Source organism: Castor canadensis, chromosome 15 (assembly GCF_047511655.1).
Source record: "Castor canadensis chromosome 15, mCasCan1.hap1v2, whole genome shotgun sequence".
NCBI classification, from domain to species: Eukaryota; Metazoa; Chordata; class Mammalia; order Rodentia; family Castoridae; genus Castor; species Castor canadensis.
The window spans coordinates 100,828,356-100,849,102 of NC_133400.1; the positions used below are offsets into that span (position 1 = coordinate 100,828,356).

The 20,747-nt window shown below is 47.1% G+C and overlaps 1 protein-coding gene across 10 annotated transcripts in view; it reads right to left on the minus strand.

Annotated features, from left to right (window-relative positions):
- Positions 1-20,747, minus strand: part of Disc1 (DISC1 scaffold protein) — a 247,190-nt gene that overhangs the window by 14,951 nt on the left and 211,492 nt on the right. For 5 of the 10 annotated variants that reach the window (XR_012442228.1, XM_074056873.1, XM_074056874.1 and 2 more), the window contains one exon: positions 10,523-10,796. The exons of 2 other annotated variants lie outside the window; for them this stretch is intronic. Coding sequence is in view for 5 of the 8 variants with exons in the window: in XM_074056873.1 (XP_073912974.1) it covers positions 10,523-10,796 (274 nt within the window). In the remaining 3 variants the exon portion in view is untranslated. Of the gene's footprint in view, positions 1-10,522; positions 10,797-20,747 lie in introns of those variants that run through there. 3 more of the 10 variants (XM_074056877.1, XR_012442230.1, XR_012442229.1) reach the window with 3 other exon arrangements.

Genomic DNA, 20,747 nt, shown 5'->3' on the forward strand with positions numbered 1-20,747 from the left:
CAGATGGCATTATCCAAGGGATACTCTCACCAGTGGGGAAGACCTTTATAAACAAGTGTCTCTCTTTGCCTCAGTGCACCCTTGTCCGGATCTCCCCTGCCTCCAGGGCAGCCGCTGGGCCCTGCATGACCACGCCACATGCACACACACATGCACACACCTTTTACTGGCCTCAGAAGAAGCCTGTAACCATCCATGCTGCCCTTCCACGGTGTGGTTCAGTAACGCCAGCTCCCAGACAGCATTTCAAACATAATTTGCTTAAGTCACCTTGGGATAGAACCTGCAGGCTTGATACTGGGCAGAGACTCAGCTGAATTGAATCAGAGTCGATGTCAAATTTCTGTCTGGCTCTCCCAACTCAGGGAGCATGATTTAAAACAGAAAATAGGATTGCCTTTGTCAGGCAGGATTTTTCCCATTACAAATGGCTTTCTGAAAACACCCATTATGAAAGTGTTGCTCAGATCCAAGAAAGCACTCAGCCGCCAGCCTGAGCAGATCCTAAACCACACACACGGGTGAGACCAGTCACAAGTCTACAGCCAGGGGCTCTGAGGACGCCTTACTTATACACCCCATAAGCAAGGGGAGGCGTTGCTGACATTTGGAAACCATTTGTTCTCATTTGCAGGGAACATGCAACACTAATGGGTATTTGGTAAGAGAATCCGGTGACGATGTGTCCTCGAGCTGTGTCTAGAGTACAAGGGATCCTCTTTATCACTCTGCTCTGAACAGAAGATGCATTTGGCATAGGAAGCTGTTTGGGTGGTGGTGCTAGGTGCCTGCTGCAGCTGCCACTGTCCTCAGGAACAGTCCCACACCCCAGAACCCACGCTTCCAGCACTGGTATCATCTGCAGATCCGCCAGGCACTTGCTTAGACGGGCACTTGTGTCGCTGGGCGGAGGTCATTTAAATAGCTGACGTCTTTTAAATTGCTGTTAAAAGTCATTCTAAAGGAAGAGGCAGTATGAGTGCACATGGAGTCAAGACACAGGACAACAAAAATCTCAGGGCTGAATAGTGACCCTGTGATCCTGCAATTCATCTGGACAGGCTGGGGTGTCACTGAGGGTAAGTACTCACCTGCCATGTCCCCAACACTGCATAAAATACCACAAATCTGGAAAGCAGCAAACCTTCCAGGTGTGCATTTGTGTGGAAGTGCACAGTGTGGGGCCCGCACTTGGAAGCCACTGCTGACCTCCACACTTGCCGGATGGGTAGTGGAGGGGTCGGACCAATACCCCAAGCTCTCGCCTCAGCCCCATCTTGGATGTTGTCCTCTTTGATGTAACCCCATTGGCTCACACAGATCTCCATTTTCCTCAGCCATGTAAGGAGGGATCTGCAATTGCTGCCTACCCATAAAAACACCTAATTCCCATAGTGAAAGCCAAGGCTACACAGGAAAGAGAGGACAGGTGACCTGGCAGTCGTTCCTAGTGATGGTCAAGCCACCTGCACTTATGCATGGCCAGCACTATTTAAGTTTTAAATGAATTCAAGATTTAAAGGAAAGTGTGCTCATGTGCAGGCTTACAAATAAAACGCCATTCGAGCCTGTGAATGTTACCTTCTCTGTGACATCTCATTCCCTCTCCCACAGCCCAGGGTAAACCAGACATGCTCACCGCCATCCAGGAACTTAGCCGATGCTAAGTAAAGCGTTTCCTTAGCTCAGTATTAAAATCACGGCCTTAAATTTACTCTTTTGGGCTCTTGCCCAGAATATTTGCTTTGTAAACATTCCAGGAATACCCTATGGTTTTCTTTCCTTTTTTAAATATACTCTACATAAAGAGTTTTTACCTCGGACAAATGCCTGGCCATAACACAAAAAGCATCTTTCACGTCTATTTGAAACAGATTTTATCAGAAGCTTCCATCTTTGCCCCAAAGTGCTGAGAATTACAGCCATTGTGCAAATGCCAAGAAGTAGAGAGGCACGGGTTCAGACGCAAAGGGGGCGTGTGTATCACTTGAATGATACGAGCGTTCATCCAAACGTCTAGCTACATGGTTATGCCCTTGGTGTGTGGGTTTTTCTTTTAAAAGCATCCAGACGTGGAGGGTGGCAAGGAGGCACTGAAATACGTAGACCTCCTTAGATCCTGGCAAGCAGCGAGTCACCTTCAGATGTCTCCACACTTGTTTCAAAGAAGGCTCTGAGAACGGGGTTCACAGAAACTGGTCCTCAGCTCTAGTGACAGGATGAGTGAGCAGAACCGTAAGAGGAGAAACAGCCTAACGGCTGTCCCCGCAGACTGTGGCCAGTAGATGCTGGCTTCCATGAAGGACCGTCTGAAAAGCCACCCTTTGTGCAGAAGGATCACACAGGAGAATCTGGAATGCTTCCCTTCTATACACTGACCTTGGACGCCAAAACTAAGCAAGGCCACATTCAAGAGGACCTTCTGAGAAGTCCACCAGTGCATGGACTCTCGAGCGTTGGCTACCTAAACAATCTGCGCCCAACCAATACTCAGTCTGAGGATGGCAAGATCAAACCATGACGACTCACTCCTCTGTAAGAAAACAAGGAGGACCACAGCTCAGGAGTCCATCAGGGGAACGCTCCTTGAGCTGGAGTATCAGACTGCAAAGAGCAAGGAGGACCTTGGAGAACAGGGTCAAATGCCACACTTCATCTGCTTTCTTTTCAGGTTTCAAAAAATTGAACTTCTGAGTGTTTGTTGAAGACTATGTGACTATAAGACCAAGAGAATTACTGGGGTTTTTTTTTTTTTTTTTTTTGGTGGGTGTCTATGTTTTGGCAGTATTGGGGATTGAACTCAGGGGAGACCTTGCTAGGCAAATGCTATATCACTTGAACCATGACAGGCTAATTTATTTTTCAGTAGGGTCTTGTAGTTTTTGCTCAAGGCGTGAGCCACCACAGCCAGCCAGATGTTAGACCCAGGTTCTGGATCCAAGCAAGCGTGTGCTTTCTACCCTGCAGTGACTTGCTGGGCGCTGTGGGGCACCCCTCCTTTCTCACCTTGCTTCCAATTATGTCAGAGAGATGAGATCTGATCTGCAAATCAAAGGCTTCCATGAATAGACTGGGGGCATGGGAGTGGCCAATAGCTGTGAAAGCAATAACCAGTGTAAACAGGACAGAGAGGCCCTAATTCATATTCTCTGCAAAAGGGGGAGCAAGAAACTTGGGGCACAGGTAAGATGATACCATGCAGGAGGCCCACAAGCTCCAGTCAGGCTCCCACCTGCTCCTGGGGAGGACCAGGACAGGCAGTAATGGCTCACATGCAGCCTTGGGGGAACAGGAAGCTCCTGTCTTTACCAAGAGCTGCAGCCAGATGTGAGTTCATCTCTAGACGCCTGAAACCCTGGACTACAGTCCCTCAGCCACTCGCAGGACAACACTGTGTCTTTGTTGGTAGCGCTCCCCTGTGCTACCCACACTGTGAATACCTTGGTGACCATCCTGCTACTGATCCTCAGTCCTCCCCAATAAGGGACAAGAAATTTCCAAGGAAGAAGACTCCACACCCGCAAGGTGGTTTTCCGCAGAAGCACTGAGCTATGTTTAATTAGTGGAAGAAGTGTGGCCACCATTGGGCCCTGGAGCATGAAGCAGTGCAATTCCCTGATTTTCCAGAGGGAGGGGAGGCCTGCAGATCAGAGGAGCTAACTTCCTTCCCTGGGGCAGGTGGAGGAGGCGGATGAGCAAGGACATTAATTAACTGAGAGGGTCAGTGGGGGACCAACTGCGGGAGAAACCCCTCCCTATCCACCTGCTCCCTCCATCAAACCTGGGGGCCAAGGCCAGGCTGAAGGTAAGGCATTCTGCTTGGTTGAGTTTTTCCTAAACCTATTTATGCCAGTTGAACTTAAAATCCTAATTATACAATTTAAATAAATGCTGTGTAAAACAATGAGGTATTAGAGTGAAAAGGAAGTTCTTATGTCCTTTAAAGGAAAAAGTTGAAAACCTTGGAAAGACTCAATGATACTGAAGAGAGAGAGGAGGGAGACCGAGGGTGCCATGCAAGCGAAAGTGCTTGTTAAATGTTTACTCCACGCTCATTGTGGATGGTGCCTTGTAGGTAAGGCTTACACAGGAGCTCAATCAGCAGACCCATGCAGTGAGTGATTAGCAAATGGATATGTGTTTTCTCTCTCTCTTTTTTAAGGGTTTAAAGTGCTCATTCCAGATGGAGGCTGCCCCATGCCTGGAAGGAACGGGACACAGAAAGGCCGAGAAGAGTCTGAGCAATGCATCCCTGGTCCCCTCCTCTTCTTACCACACTCTTTAGTTCAAGCACATTTCTCCATGGTTGTCTGTATTCATCAGCCCTTTGTCACTGCAACCAAAATATCTGTCATAAACTACATCATTGGGAAAGGATTCACTTTGTCTCACAGCGTCAGAGGGCTCCATCCATGGGGCTTAGCCCACATACGTGGCTACAACATGGCAGTAGAGGATGCTTGGCCCTGTGCACTTGGCAAAGACATCATGGCGGCAGGAAGAGGAGCTTTGTCACCTCCTGGTGGACAGGAAACAGAGAGAGGCAGGAGAGGACTGTGGAGCAGATACCCCCAAGGACCCGCCCCAAGGACCTACTTCCTCCAGCTAGGTCCCACCTCCTAAAGTTCCCTGAATCCCCCAAAGCAGTGCCACCAACTGGGGCCCCCAACCCATGTCTTTTGGGGGATGCTTCAGATTCAAACCGTAACACTGACCTTTTCCATTGAACCTTAGCATAAAAAGAGTTTTCCCTGAGTCTTTAGGTCCTCATTTCTGTCACATAAAACTCTGATTAAATAAATTTGTCATACTTTCCCCTGCTAACATTCTTTTGTGATAGGAGTGTCAGCCATGACCCTGGTGACTGGTGAGGAAGAGTATCCGCCCCAGACCAGCTACAAGTTCAACAGACCTGAATCTGAACAAATATGGCTGAGCATCTGATTATGTCCTTTTTCTTGTTCTTTCCTCGCAGACCTATCTATGTACTCAGTTCTGTCTTGCTCAAATACTTCCTGTGATGACTGGAGGTTGCCAGCTCCTGTCTAGCTTCTCCTGGCCTCTTTGGTGGCAGCTACTGGCTTGGAAAGGAAGTGGCAGGGATGAAAAGTCAGGGAAGCTATGCCGTCCTGGGAGCTCCCCAGGAGGGGAGCAGAAACAGAAAGCACCCCAGCAGGGTAGGCTGCTGACAGCAAAGGAAGAATTAGTCAGGTATTGTGGCCAGAGCAGCCCATACAAACAGCAACCGCACAGCCAAGGCACCTGGCTCACTCATTTCCCAGCTCTTGTCTGACCCCCCCAATGCAATTTCTGTAACATCTATAAACCAGGGCCAACAAAAGCTGATTGTGTCCAGAGTCACAGAAGGGCTTGGAGGAGAGCTGTAAGAGACTGAAAAAGAACACAAGTTGAGGGAGGGCATGCAAAAGTTGGCCCCTAGCCTGTGGCCATGACTTGCTCTGAAACAAAGCCCAGCAAATTCCTTTGCCTTCATGGGCCCAGCTGTGAAGTGGGGGGAATTGGTGCTTCCCTGTCCCTACAGCACAAGGAAAGCCTGAATGAGTGACAAGTACCCATCACCATGTCGTCCAGGCAAGCACAGGACAGGCTTTGAAACCCACCTTCCTGTGGACCTAGGTAAGAAGTCAATGATTATTTTTTTTCAGGTGAGATTTGGGTGGAAAAGACACAGGACTTCAGCAGAAAAACCGGCAGGGTAGCCATGCCCTACAGGGGCTTCCAAAGCTAAACACACCAGGAGCTGCAAAGCCACAAGAGAAACTCATTCCCCCACCTTCTGCCGCTCCTTGGAAAAGTAAGGCAGGAAGACAGAACCACCTTCCTCAGAAGACTGAGGGACTCACTTCTTTGCACCTTAGTGGCCCGAAATCCTGTGCTCAAACACCAGGAAGACTCCCCTTTGTTGAGCCTTCCTCTTCTTAGCTTCATCCTCTAATTCACTGAGCACTTCTGCTTCTTGACAATGGGAGTGAAGTACATTATTAAGAAATGTGATAGAGATGTGTGTGGCTGCCAGAGAGAAGGACAGAAATAAAAATTAACACTCCAAACGACGTGCAGAGACTGTGGGACTAACCACGATCCGTCCGCATCTTCCTCTCCTTGTTTGTTGTGTGTCAGATAAGGAAACACAGTCTGTGAGTGGCTCCGAGCAGAGACTCCAGCCCAGGCCTCTTTCCCCAAGCTGTTGTCTTTTGAGTCCTGGGCCACATGCAACCGTTTCAAACATCTCCAGCCCTGGTTTTAAGCTAGAAAACCAGTGGTGCCGTCCAGGAAGTCTGCTTAAAACTAAAATTACAAAATTGTAGCCACACCTGCAAAGTTACACACAATCAAATCCACTCTTTGGGACGTAAAGTTATGATTTAGATGTATCCAAACTGTCTTGTAACTACACGGCAGGAGACGGGACACTCGCTCACCTCCAGATTCCTCCTGCTGCTCTTGTAATGAGCCCTTTCCCCCTTCTAGGCAATAAGCAAGCTGCTTCCTGGCCCCATAATTTTTCCTTCCTGGAAAATACCTATCACCTTAAAATCCTTGGCATTCATGAACCAAAGAATGCCTGCTTGCCTGTGATTACGGTCCTTCCCTGTCATGGGGGACAACATTCCAGGAGCCCCAGGACCCACCTGAAACTGCGGGTAGAACCAAAGTCTATATATGGACAGCTTCTTCTGTACATATAACACTACAGCAATGTGTAATTTGTAAATTAGGCACAGTAAGAGATCAACAACAATTAATAATGAAATCGAATAACTGTAACAACGTACCATAATGAAAGTAATATGTTCTCTCTCTCTCTCTCTCTCTCTCTCTCTCTCTCCCCGTTCCCTGCTCCCCTCTCTCAACAACCACAGCCTACATTTTTTTCTTTAGTGGAGAAGTTTTATCTTTTCACTTACAGGAAGTACATTATAGCTGCTCTTGCACTGTGGAGCCGTTATTAAGTAAAATAAAGGTCACTTAAACACAAGCACTGTGACACCATGACAATGGATCTGATGGCCTAGCTGGCTACTCAGTGACTTGAACACGTAGCATATACAAGGTGGACACACTGAACACCTCCAGGGGGGCCAGAGCAGGAAGGAACAAGACTTTGTCACACTACTCAGAAGGGCACACAGTGTACACATGAATTGCTTATTTCTGGAATTTTTATGCAATGCTTTCAAGCTACAGCTGACCATGGGTAACTGAAACCCTAGGAAGAGAAACTGCAGAGAAGGGGGACTCACAGGATGAACCTGCCCTGCCATATGGGAACACAGGATGGTACTGAAAGTCAGCAGTCTTTGACGCCCTCACTAGGGCATCACCAGCAGCAAACACAGCTGCTCTCCCACAGCCAGGTAATGAGATTGGCAGGCGCCTATAATCCGATGGCTGAAGGGCCTGGAGGCAGAGAGATGAGCAGAGAAGGAAGATAAGGCAGGGACCTCGGGACTGAGGACAGCTGCCCCAAACACACGAGGCAGCAGTAGGAACAGGACGGTCTCGGGGCCTCCCCCTTCCTTCTTTCCCGAGGAATTCCTCTGATCTTCCTCTGAAGCACCAGGTACAACCCTCACGTGTGAGGGCCTCCCTACACCACTGGGGGTGCAGAGCGGAACCTGAACCACAAGCCTCGCTGACATTCCCCAGGTCATTACGGTGAGCTCGTGGCCCCTCTGTCTAATCACACTTGTCTGTCCACAACCGTCTCCCTCCTCATCAAATTGAGCAGTTTCACACCAGACACCCTGGGTCTTTGGGTCTTCACTTCTGCAGGCCCCTGTGTCATTTAAGACTCATTAAATAAGTTTGGGTGCCTTCCTCCTCGTATCCCGTCTTTTATTATACATGGCTCAGCTCTGAACTTATCAGTGGGTGAAGGAAAGATATCACTCTCTCCCTCTGCAGGAGGAAGACATGGGACACAGAGGAAGGGAGGGAGGGGGTGCCCGGCACACACCAGCTCTGTCAAATCTGGCCCCCAGCAGATCCCTGACCCAGGAGACCCCCATCCCACACCTGGCTCCTTCTGCCCAGCCCTGAGCTCCTGGGGTCTGCTACAGATCACATTTGGGTCCCCCAAAGGCCTACATGTTGAAGGCTTGGCCCCCAGCATAGCACCCTTGGGAGGTGGGGGAGCCTGTAGGAGCCCAGTGGAAGGTCTTTAGGACATTGGAGACATGCTCTCAAAGGGGACTGTGGGGATCCAGCCCCTTCCTCTTTCTCTTTTTTCGCCATGAGATAAGTGGTTTTGCTGTGCCCCGAGTTCCCACCATAGTGTGCCACCTCAGGCCTCCCTCACACCACACCAGCCTTGGAAACCATCCACCTGCAGCAGGTGGCAAGTTTTCCACTCCTCTGTCCAAGCTTGGGAGTGTGACAGTTGTCAGGATCAAAACAGAGTTGCTCTTGTCAAGCCCTAACAACAAAAACAAATAAAACTGAGAGGTGACGAAGGAGGAGGTGTCACACAACTGTACCTGTCACAAAAGACTGCCAGAACCACAGCCTTACAGAGAAAACACTGCAGAGGGATGTATGCCCAGTAATGTCCTGTCCACCCATGGACTGGAACCACCCTCGTTATTGATCCTTGTAGCCAAGGATCACTGTTTTAACAATTTACATAATCCTCTTCATTTTGTCTTTAAGACGGTCCCCTTGCCTCAGTTTCCTGGAATATGGCATAGCTTACAACTGCCCCCCAAAAGCTGTTTAATCCTAGAACTTTTCTCTGCCAGCTATTTGGACTGATGGGACTCTCCCATGGCGTGCATCCTGTGATGGCGCCAGCCGGGATCCAGGTGGCACCCCACACATACCTTCCCATAGAGGCAGAGATTCAAATCCAGGACCAGGATCAGTTCTCAAGCAGCCCAGAAGGCAGCAACTGGGTGTCCCGCTTTGCAAAGGGCACAGGGGCCACTCTGTAAAGGCTGTGGTCTCAAAAGGGGTGGGAGGCCCAGTGGGCCAGCCAAGGGGGTGGTCTCTCTCCACCCACTCACCCCATCCTAAGTCCTGGCAGAGGCCAGGGGGTCACAGTTTACGGGGGAAGTCAACACGACATGACTTGAGCTACCTACTACCAGCGCCCAGCCTCACCAGGCTTCTCCTTCCTCTTCCTGTGCAGAACTCCTGGACCCTGCCACATGAGGAGCTAGGAAGCCTCGGTCAAGGCCCTGAAGTCAGGGAGAATGCCCAGGGTATTTCACTGAAATGAGCCTCCTGAGGGAAGAGGGGAAAGGCGAAGGGGAGGGGAGGAAAGCGGAGAAAGGGGCTTTCTCTGCTCATCAAGGTCGGCCTCCGGCATACGGAATTAAATAAAACCTCCCCGTCAAAATGGCAATCAGAAAAACAGGCAAGAAATGCTGAGGAGGACTCTCAGAGAAAGGACCCCTTCTTTATACACTGTTGGTGGGAGTGTAAACTAGTTCAGCCACTGGAAATCAGTGTGGAGGTTCCTCAAGAAACTGCAATGAGAACTGTCACAAGAGCCTGTGGTACCACGCCCGGGCACACAGACAGCAGAAGGAATTTAAGTCAGCCAACAACAGAGACACCTGCTCACCCTGTTTATAGCAGCACTATCACAATAGCCAAGCTGCAGAATCACCCAGCCACCAAAGACTGTACCAAGAAAATGTGTACAGAACTAAGTAAAACTACATTTCAGCTGGGTGCTCATGCCTACAAATAATCCTAGCTACTTGGGAGGCTGAGATCAAGAGGATTGCATTTCAAGGTCAGCCCAGGCAAATAGTTCAAGAGACCCCCATCTCCAAAATAAACAGAGCAAAATGGCCTGGAAGTATGGCTCAAGTGGTAGAGCACCTGCTTTGCAAATTTAAAGCCCTGAGTTCAAATCCCACCAAGGAAAAAAAACACATTTTAATTTGTAATACATGTATCTCACGCCAAACAGTGAGGGTATTTTTTTCAGTACTGGGATTTGAACTCAGGGCTTTACACTTGCTAGGCAAGCACTCTAGCCATTCTACCAACTTTTCACTTTTTGCTGTTATGAAAAAACCACAGTGCAAACATTCATTATGATCTGATTTGGTCAAAAACAATTAACGGGATATATATGTGAACTTGAAATTTTGATTCTAATAAATAATAACATATGGTAATACATTCCAAATATACAACTACATATCATGTATGATGTATAATACAGTCTATACAAACTACACTGTATGTCATACAGTGCACGCTCTACGTAATTCTCTATTAACTTGTGTTTTTTAACTCTAGCGATTAAATTAGATACAAAGTAAAACTAACGTGAGAAAGTTCTTCTCTTTGCTCTTCTGTATTTTAAACTTCCACAGCAATTGTACATTACTTTGTAATCATATTCAAGAGTTGTTCATACTTTGAAAAGCGTGTGCAGTTCCATGGAAAGCACTTCTGATGTTGACTGCCCCCATTGGAATCGCGGTCCCCCAGCACCCCTCAAGAGGGACCCCAAGGAGGCCACACACAAGGACAGACTGACCTCTTTCTGTTCACTGCCAGCACAGCACAGGGAAGGGGCCAGGCAAGCCCTGCACTCATGGAATGCCTGGCAGGGGGTCTTCCCATCGTCTTCACAGTGGGGCCTGGGGAGCACGGCTGGGGCCATCCAGGCAGCTGTCCCTGCTCCGTCCGTCTGCGCCTCGTCTTCTGCACACAAGCTGACCCTCGCCTCCTGGAGCTGCAGACTCTGCATCAGCAGACCACAAGCCTCCAAGTCTGCTTCCCACACCTTCCCAAGCAGTGGGCACTGGGAGCTAGGAAAGCAGAGGCATAAAGATTACTCAGTGACGGCTCATCCTGTCGGCGACGTCTCATCCTGCCAATCAACCGCTGGTGCACAGAGGGATGGAGGAGGTCTGTGCACCTCTAGTCACCAGGAAGTCGGTGTGGGTCCTTCCTAGCCACCTGGTCAGCAAGGCCAGCCAGAGTCTGCACTGCGTAGGTCTCCAGGCCTCACTGCCCATCCCACATGGCACCTGCACTGTCTGTGCTCCAGCTGGCCGACTTAATGAGTCCTCAGATTGCCCAGCCCTCCCCAGTCAGCTAACCGTTCCATTGCCTGGAATGTCACCTGCCATCCCAGTCACTCCACCAACACATGTGTATATGCCCTGTCATCTGCCACCCCTGTCATCCACAAACACACGTATATATACCCTGTCACCTACCACCCTACCAGTACATATACAACCCTGTCCCTGCCATCCCACCAACACAAATGCACGCTCACCTGACCAAGCTGCATTGTCTTACTGATCTCAGGGGAACTGCCTGCCCCGCAGTGAGGCATTCATGGTCTCTGAGCACCCTACACCTGTCCTTCAGTGTTGACCTGTGGTTTACATGACCGCCATTCTTTCTCTCTAATTAGGTTTATCCTCTTGTTCTCCACTCCACTGCTGGATCCCATCAATGTGGATCGTGAACACAGATTGCCAGTGTGCCCAGCACACCGTGCGGACGAGTGCAGCAGGGCAGGTGACAGGGACCTTGACAAGTGCCACTCAGCCCTGGAGAAGGAGGACAGCAGGAAGGAGTGACTCCGGCTGAGCAGAAAGGCAGGTCCTTCGAGGGTGAGCAGTTCATCCACTCAGGCTGATAGAAGCCATGAGGAATGAGAACTTGATATTGACAGAAATTTTTATTCTTGGAGGAAAGCCAAAATCCTGGGATTTTTAAATAAAAATATGTGGTTTTCATTCATCTATTTAGCTCCATTCTAGATATTTTCTATAGGCCTATCCTCCTCTCACTGTGTCTACTCTGCTATTTAACCCTTCTGCTCTGCTCTCAGTTTTAGTGACTTTTAAATTTGATTTTCTACCTGATATTCTTCCATATCCCACCAGTTCTCTGTTGCAATTCTCCTATTTAATTTTTTTTTTTTTTTTGCAGTACTGGGGACTGAATCCAGAGTTCTACCACTCAAGCTGTGGCCTCAGCCCTTTCCTTCACAAGTTAATCATCGTTATTTTAAAGCCCTTGTCTATGAATGATGACATCAAAAGGAAAAAGAATGAGACAGAAGCAGGATTAGAAGATGTATCAGCTAAGGACTCTCAAGTATTGACAAAGAACACAAAACCACATATTTGTGAAGCATTACAACTCAAAGCAGAAAAAAAAAAATCAAAGAAAACACACCCTTAGGCTCATCATAGGGAAACTGCTGAACAACAGAACCAGGACAAAACTCTCAAAAGCAGCCAGAGGGGGGAAAAAAGACACATTAACTTCAAAGAACCAAAAATGTGGGTGACAGAAATGGTGGAATGGGCAGAAGATGATCAAACAACATCCTTAAATGCTGCAGGAAATTAACTGCCAGCCTAGAATTATAACACTATTTTTAATTTCCTTCAAAAACAAAAGTAAAGACATTTTCAGATAAGAGAAAGTAGAGAATTCAGCAGCAGCACATCTTCGCCAAGGAAATGACCCGGTAGAAGCGAGGACACAGCCGGGGAGGGCAGCGTGGTGGGGAGGTGGGCGAGAGGCCTGCAGACAAAGCGACAACAGCCATCCTTTTGTGCCCTAAAACAGGCACAGAGCTAAAACGCGTGATCACCCGCACACAGGGATGAAGGGAACAAAAGGAAGTAGGATGTTCTTGAGTTCCCGCACTGTGGGGGAAGTGAAGGTCTTTGTTTACATTGCACCAAAAAGTCAAGGACTCTCCTGAACTCTTCATGGTAGCTGTAAGACACTGAGGTTAAAAGAATGTATAACTGGCAAGGTGATTAAATCTTAAGAATTAAAACTGCTGAATTAAGTATTGTCTTAACAAAAGTCCTACAAGAGACATGAATGAACAGGGCCCAGATGGAAAAACCATATTATAGAACGATTTATATCCAAATGTGTCAGAAATTGCATTAAGTGCAGTAGATAAAGCCTGTACTTAAAACACAAAGGTTTTAGATTAGACTCAAAACCAATCCTGTTGCTTACAATCTGTAAGATAGAAGATTTAATATTTAATATACATCTTTTACAAGCGACATACACTGGGATTTTGGACACATTTTGTATTCCCGATAGAAATTAACTGATTTTCCATGGATTTCAGATTTATTGCTATGTGTGTGTCCACAAGTTTTAAACAATTTTCAACATCTCCTGTGCCTGTGGATATTTTTGGCTCCCATTCTGTGTGGTTTCCCTCCTTTCTGACTTTATCATGTGCAGTCTGGGTTTGCTATCTCATTAATTGTTTCAAGAAACACCTTTGTTCCATTAATCCTTGGCAATGATTTTGGTTCTGTCTCATTGACTGCTGTTCTTATCTTTGTGTTGTCTTTTTTCTTTGGATTTATCACCTTACTTTTCATTCACTTCTGTTAAGCACTTTCATTTTTCTTTCTCTGATTTTTCCTCTTGCTGTTTTAATGTTATAATAAATGTATTTCAGGTTCTAATTTCTTTAGCCATATCTATGCATATTTATTTACATTTTAAAATATTTTAAATATACAAAAAAATAATAGTTTTAAGCACACTTGTGTACCTGCCATCAAACTTACACAAGATTTATTTCCAGGATTTCCAGTATTATGTCCTGCAGACTTAACAGTCTTTCTTCTTCTTCCTCTTGATTCCCTTTTTGAGCTCAGGGTAGGCTGGTAGTGTGTTTTTCAGCTTCTAGATCAAGCGGATCAAGACCCCAGCACACCCTGTGTTACGGTGGGAAGTCTGAGGCCAGTCTGATTCATGCCTTTTCATGCTTGGTCTTTTCTTAGACTTTCCCTATTGTTTTACATAAACTTCACTGCACCTCTCACTGGTCCCTGCTCTCTGTCCTGTTCTCCACTGTAGGAAGCCTGCCAGTCTGAGGACTTACACCTGCTCCTCTCTGGCCAGCCCTCAGTCATTACTTTCTAAATATTGCCTTCCCATCCTTTGTTGACTGTTCTGTTCTGTTCATACAAAGACTGCTCCATGTGGCTTTGCTTGTCCCTGAAGTCCCCTCTCTGGACACTCCTGGCTCCTGCTGAACACTTCTCACATCATCTCTGGCTCAAGGACTCTTTCTTCAGTGGCATCTCTTTGGCATTTGAACCCAATTTACTGAGACTTCTTTTTTTTTAATTTTACTTTGCATTCTCTGAATTCCCATTTGACTCTTCTTTGGGGGTCTATGTTTGATGTTGAGTTTCCAACGTCCCCCCTCAACTCAAGGAGTCTGTCACACGCCCACTAATTACATTCCACAGGTTTAAGTTGTTCTGTAGTGGCCGTCCTCCTGAGCAGCCTCATTTATTTTCCAAGTGAGGTCCTATTTCTATAGCATGTCAACTCCTCTGTTGGCCACAGGTCTCAGGCCCTCCCTCCCTGCCCATCCCATGTGGGTATGGTGGGGTGCAGGAACCCCACCACCACAGACAGTCCACGCCTAGGAAACACAGCCCCCCCTGCAACCATCCTCACCTCAGGGAGTGGGGGACAGATGTCTGCCTCACACCCTCCCCAGCAGTGCCCTTTGGAAGCTGGGCCCTGCTCCAACCTCACCAACAGGTGTCTGTCCAGAAACACATGCGGCCACTGTCATTGCAAGGCATGGGAGTAAGAAGGGGCACACCCTCCTCTGTCCCTCTTTGAGCTGTTTCTTCCCCTCTGAGACCAACTCTCTTTGTCACCTGCAGTGCCAAAGGTTTACCATGAACTCAGTGGACCCACTAGCATCGTCCTGGCCACCCGGGGAGTGCAGAGCTGGTTTCAGGGACAGCTGTGGCTGCTGTCTTAAGTCCCCAAGGGAAGATGGCACCATTTCCACATTCCAGAGAGACAGATACTGTAGGGTCAAGTCCGTGATTATTTGACAAAACAGAGTGTGTATCCTTTTGAGTGAACATGGGGCTAGCTCTGAGACTGCTCTTAGAACACACGTGTGACTTTTCAGGACACACGCTGTGTGATGAGAAAAACACAAGGGTGTGACATCTCAGGGTCTCTGTGGACCAGTGATCTTCTTCAAGCATGAGGCTCTCAGACATCTGCTTCTTGCATCTGTTTGTGCTAACGCGGGTCGTGGCTCATGTGGAAGTGGTGAGATGCTTGCTTTCTCTGCCCAGGAAAGTAATTAGGTCATTAGCAAAACTCCCTTAACCAAATGACTCCTAGCTACCCCGGCTGTAATGAGACAGCTCAGAGGCATGACCTCAGAGTTCCGGACAAGGTCTGGAGCCGAGAATTAAGATTCTCCATCTCTGTTGTTCCTGACAACCACAAGTGAAAAGGGGCCATGTCTGCAACCGCCCCGCACGGAGCGTGGCGTGCTCTGTGTGTGGGAAGGATGGCGGGGGACGGCGGAGGCGGTGCCTGCAGGCATGCCTCTGTACTACCGAGCTCTGCCACAGATGTCTACAGCCCCTGCCCTCATCACCAATCTCTCTCCTAGTTTATTAATATTTTTGCTTAAAGGGAATTAGTATTTTGCCCCATTCTTTGGAAACTGAAGATAGCCGGATCTTTTTCCAGAATGATGATGGAGTAAAATACCAAAGCAATGTGTGAACAGCTAATGCTTCTGGATTTCCTTCTGCAAACTGCTGAAGCACGGACAGTCCCCGTGTGCCTGTGGTCTTTCTCTCCCCTGAGCAACTTAATCGCCAATTGAGAGCAGGATATTGCTATTAAAAAATTAACATTTATACCTTTGTCTTCTATTTTCCAAGGGAGAAAAAGTAACATTATTTTCTATGGAGCAGTGACTTTTGGAAATTGCAGGCTCCTTTCCCCAAACTATGTATCCTAGTATGAAAAGAGCAAATGTAAGAGTGTTTCACTAGGAATCTGAACCAGAAGCCTCTCTTTCTTTTCCTGTCCTTCCTAACAGAGCTCCTCAGTTTAGACTTCAGGTGAACAACTATCTCCCCTTAGGACAAAAGATGCTGGCCACTCTGTGTCCTCATGAGAGTGTGATGAGATTAAGGCCACTGGCCTATGACAATCCCCTGGACACACCTTTATAGTTACTATAAATAAATATTCATTGCTCTCCATGGCTCATTCTACCCAAAATTCAACTTGACAGTGATAACAGAAAACACCTTACAGAAGAGAAGTTCCTCCTTCTCCTCTTCATCACCTCATTACCACCACCACCACCATTGTAGTAGTTACGTTTCTTCTGTGCTAACAAAACACCTGACAAAACAACTTAAAAGGAGGAAAGCTTTACTTTGACTCACAGTTTCGGCCATCATGGCAGAGCAGCTCACTCCATGGTTCCTCCCCTTAATTCTCTGTCTTCACAGTCTTTCTATTCCTCCCATTCTCCTGGCTTCTCAGGCATCTTTTGCCCATTAGAATCCATCCTTCAAGAGCAAAGACCCTGTCTATCATGTGACCCCTTTGTTCCCCGTGCCTACCAAGGACCTGACACACACAAGGCAAACAACACTGCTGAGTGAACTGGATGATGGTCAGAAATCTTGGTCATTTTTAACTATTTTCCCTTCCTCAGAACTCCTAGCCAACCTCAGATTACAAACTGAGAATATTGTTCAGGTCTACTTTTCTCCATGTCAACTACTCCCCCAAATTAAGCAGTTCATTTCTTTTTTTTTTCTTTTTCTTTTATTATTCATATGTGCATACAAGCTTGGTTCATTTCTCCCCCCTGCCCCCACCCCCTCCCTTACCACCCACTCCGCCCCCTCCCTCTCCCCCCCTCAATACCCAGCAGAAACTATTTTGCCCTTATCTCTAATTTTGTTGAAGAGAGTACAAGCAATAATAGGAAGGAACAAGGGTTTTTGCTGGTTGAGATAAGGATAGCTATACAGGGAGTTGACTCACATTGATTTCCTGTGCGTGGGTGTTACCTTCTAGGTTAATTCTTTTTGATCTCACCTTTTCTCTAGTTCCTGGTCCCCTTTTCCTATTGGCCTCAGTCGCTTTTAAGGTATCTGCTTTAGTTTCTCTGCGTTAAGGGCAACAAATGCTAGCTAGTTTTTTAGGTGTCTTACCTATCCTCACCCCTCCCTTGTGTGCTCTCGCTTTTATCATGTGCTCAAAGTCCAATCCCCTTGTTGTGTTTGCCCTTGATCTCATGTCCACATATGAGGGAGAACATACGATTTTTGGTCTTTTGGGCCAGGCTAACCTCACTCAGAATGATGTTCTCCAATTCCATCCATTTACCAGCGAATGATAACATTTCGTTCTTCTTCATGGCTGCATAAAATTCCATTGTGTATAGATACCACATTTTCTTAATCCATTCGTCAGTGGTGGGCATCTCGGCTGTTTCCATAACTTGGCTATTGTGAATAGTGCCGCAATAAACATGGGTGTGCAGGTGCCTCTGGAGTAACAGTCTTTTGGGTATATCCCCAAGAGTGGTATTGCTGGATCAAATGGTAGATCGATGTCCAGCTTTTTAAGTAGCCTCCAAATTTTTTTCCAGAGTGGTTGTACTAGTTTACATTCCCACCAACAGTGTAAGATGGTTCCTTTTTCCCCGCATCCTCGCCAACACCTGTTGGTGGTGGTGGTGTTGATGATGGCTATTCTAACAGGGGTGAGGTGGAATCTTAGTGTGGTTTTAATTTGCATTTCCTTTATTGCTAGAGATGGTGAGCATTTTTTCATGTGTTTTTTGGCCATTTGAATTTCTTCTTTTGAGAAAGTTCTGTTTAGTTCACTTGCCCATTTCTTTATTGGTTCATTAGTTTTGGGAGAATTTAGTTTTTTAAGTTCCCTATATATTCTGGTTATCAGTCCTTTGTCTGATGTATAGTTGGCAAATATTTTCTCCCACTCTGTGGGTGTTCTCTTCAGTTTAGAGACCATTTCTTTTGATGAACAGAAGCTTTTTAGCTTTATGAGGTCCCATTTATCTATGCTATCTCTTAGTTGCTGTGCTGCTGGGGTTTCGTTGAGAAAGTTGTTACCTATACCTACTAACTCCAGAGTATTTCCTACTCTTTCTTGTATCAACTTTAGAGTTTGTGGTCTGATATTAAGATCCTTGATCCATTTTGAGTTAATCTTGGTATAGGGTGATATACATGGATCTAGTTTCAGTTTTTTGCAGACTGCTAACCAGTTTTCCCAGCAGTTTTTGTTGAAGAGGCTGCTATTTCTCCATTGTATATTTTTAGCTCCTTTGTCAAAGACAAGTTGCTTATAGTTGTGTGGCTTCATATCTGGGTCCTCTATTCTGTTCCACTGGTCTTCATGTCTGTTTTTGTGCCAGTACCAAGGCATTTCATTTCTTTACCCAAGAAAATTCCCAACTACCGATGTGCCTTTCTACCTTCAAATATTCCATGCTTCCAATCTGTATGATCCATTATTGCTCCAAAAATGTGGATGGCTGCCATTGCTAGTCAAATGGAGAACAAAGTCCCCTGAGGCCTTTCCCAAAAGGACCAGGACCCTCCCTGGACTCCTCCCTCATTCCCCTCGGGGAATCATCCAGAGGGGAACAAAGTAGGTGGCTCAGTCTCTCCAGGACACACACAGTTCCTAATGGCAGACAACTGTCTCTTCTGCCTTTCTTCCCCCAAATCTCCCCTCCATTAAAATCCAACCAGTTTTTCATGGCCCATCTCCAGACCCATGTCATCCCATGTTGAACTCTTCCCCCACACCATAGGCAATGTCACCTTTCTCCAAACCACGAGGCATTTGGCAGGGCTTAACAAGACCATCATATTCTGCCTTGACTTCTGTGGTTTTTGTACATGTGCTTTCTTCTACTATGTGTACTTTATGAGGTTTGAGAATATTTCAAACCCATTTCTTAAAATTCTGTGGTGCATATAATCCAATAAGATGTCTCCCACTGTAAGACCTTAGGAACTAGTTAATAAACTGAATGAACATTCAGGTAGCTAAAAGTAATTGTTTTTAATACCCATCCTAATAAAGTTTAATAAGGGGAAAGCCTTTCTGATAAAAGACCACAGTCTCTGAGAAAGCCTCAACATGCCATCTACTTGGCTTCCCGGCTCCTCAATAGCCAAATACATGTTGTAAATTATTGACTATAGGGCTAAGAACACGGCTGGAGTATAGATCACCTGCCTAACGAGCACAAAGCCCTGAGTTCAAACCCCACTACCACCAAAATTATTTGACTATAATTTTGAAATGGGGACACTAGGCCTGGAAATTAAAAAAAAAAAAAAGGAAAACAGTGATATATCTGATATGTATAAATTTAAACTTCCACATGGCAAAAATACCATAAACGAAAGTCAAAACACAAATGACAGTTTAAGAAACAATATTTTTATCTTGTAGCAGAAGTCCATGAGCCAAATTCCTTAACCAGCACATAATTTTGGAAATAAGTAAAAAAGCAAACATTCCAAGACAAAATAGGCTGAAAAAGGAAGAAAAGCAGCCGACAAACATAAGAAGACGTAATGATGGGTCTGTTATATGTGTAACCCACTTTTGGGGTAGGGGATCAATCTGGCTTGAAATGCACATGCTCTCTGAGCTAGCTATTCCACTGCGAGGCACTTGCCCACAGAGATATTCAGACAGGTATTCAAAAGATATGGTAAGCACAAGAAAGAACTGGGCACAGCAGAGGGACAGAGCTGGAGCCCCACCCAGCCTGCCGTGTCAAACACCTCTGTGGTGGACAGTGATGGAGGCTGGTGTGACTGGAAAGAAGAGGGCCCCACTGCCCTCTCTCCAGGCCTTTGCTGCTGGCCTAGGATCTGGGTCTGAGTCAGAGAGGCAGCCCCCCAGCCCCAAAGAAAGAAAGAGGGGAGCTCGTGTGTGGCGCGCTCGGTCTCCACAGATGGGAGAGAGCAAGGCCGCTATTCAGCCCACAGAAAATATCCATTGCTCTTCTCCCTGTGTCTCCACAGCCCTCAGTGATGCTCTGAGGATGGGCGTGGCTCACTGAGGAAGTGTAAACACCAGGGAAGACTGAGGAACAGTGAGGGAACAGGGCCTCCCCAGGCCCAGGTGGCACATGCCACAAGCCTGTCCTGCAAGCAAAGGGCAGCTCCTCAGTCAGAGGTCAGGAGCACCACAGGGCTTGAAGCCCAGCTCACCACCTGTGCAGCCTCTACAAGGGACTACAAACAATGTAGTCTTCAGCAAGGGACAAAATTCATCATGACAGTTCCTAATCTCTGATGGAGGCAGTGTCCAGTGGCTGAGAAGACTATACAAGGTGTCCTGAGTGAAGCCCCCAGAACCATGCCTGTCCCCAGCAGGCACTGCCCACGTGCCAGCTCTGCTCCTCCTCTGATCTTATTTCCGCTCATCTGACTTCCTGAACCCTATTCCAGTTCCAGTTTCTGACAGTAGTCAGCACCATCACCTTGGTCTCCGGCAGCGGCCAGCACGCCCTCTCTTGATGCCATCCCACCCTGCTCGTGGCAAAGTCAGCTATTCCTCCCTCAAAGCACTGCCCTTTGTCCAGCCTGCTCTCCCGATGTGTCACTTATGCTAACCATCCCCACATGTGTGCTTCCACACCAAAGCAAGGTGTCTTCCAGATCAAAGCGTGTCCTGATAAACAAGTCAGCCAGCAAGTGGACACACTTGCTTAGTCGCTCGTGCTTTCCTCAGGCCACCAGCAAGGATGAGGGGAAACCAAAGTTCAGTGAAAGCTGGATGTTAGCCCCAGTAGGACGAGCAGAATGGGCTCGCTGTCCTCGGAAGCAGCAGGCACACCTATCCCCTCCGTCCCCTCTCTAAATGAGCTGCCAGCCTGGGGACAGACTTGA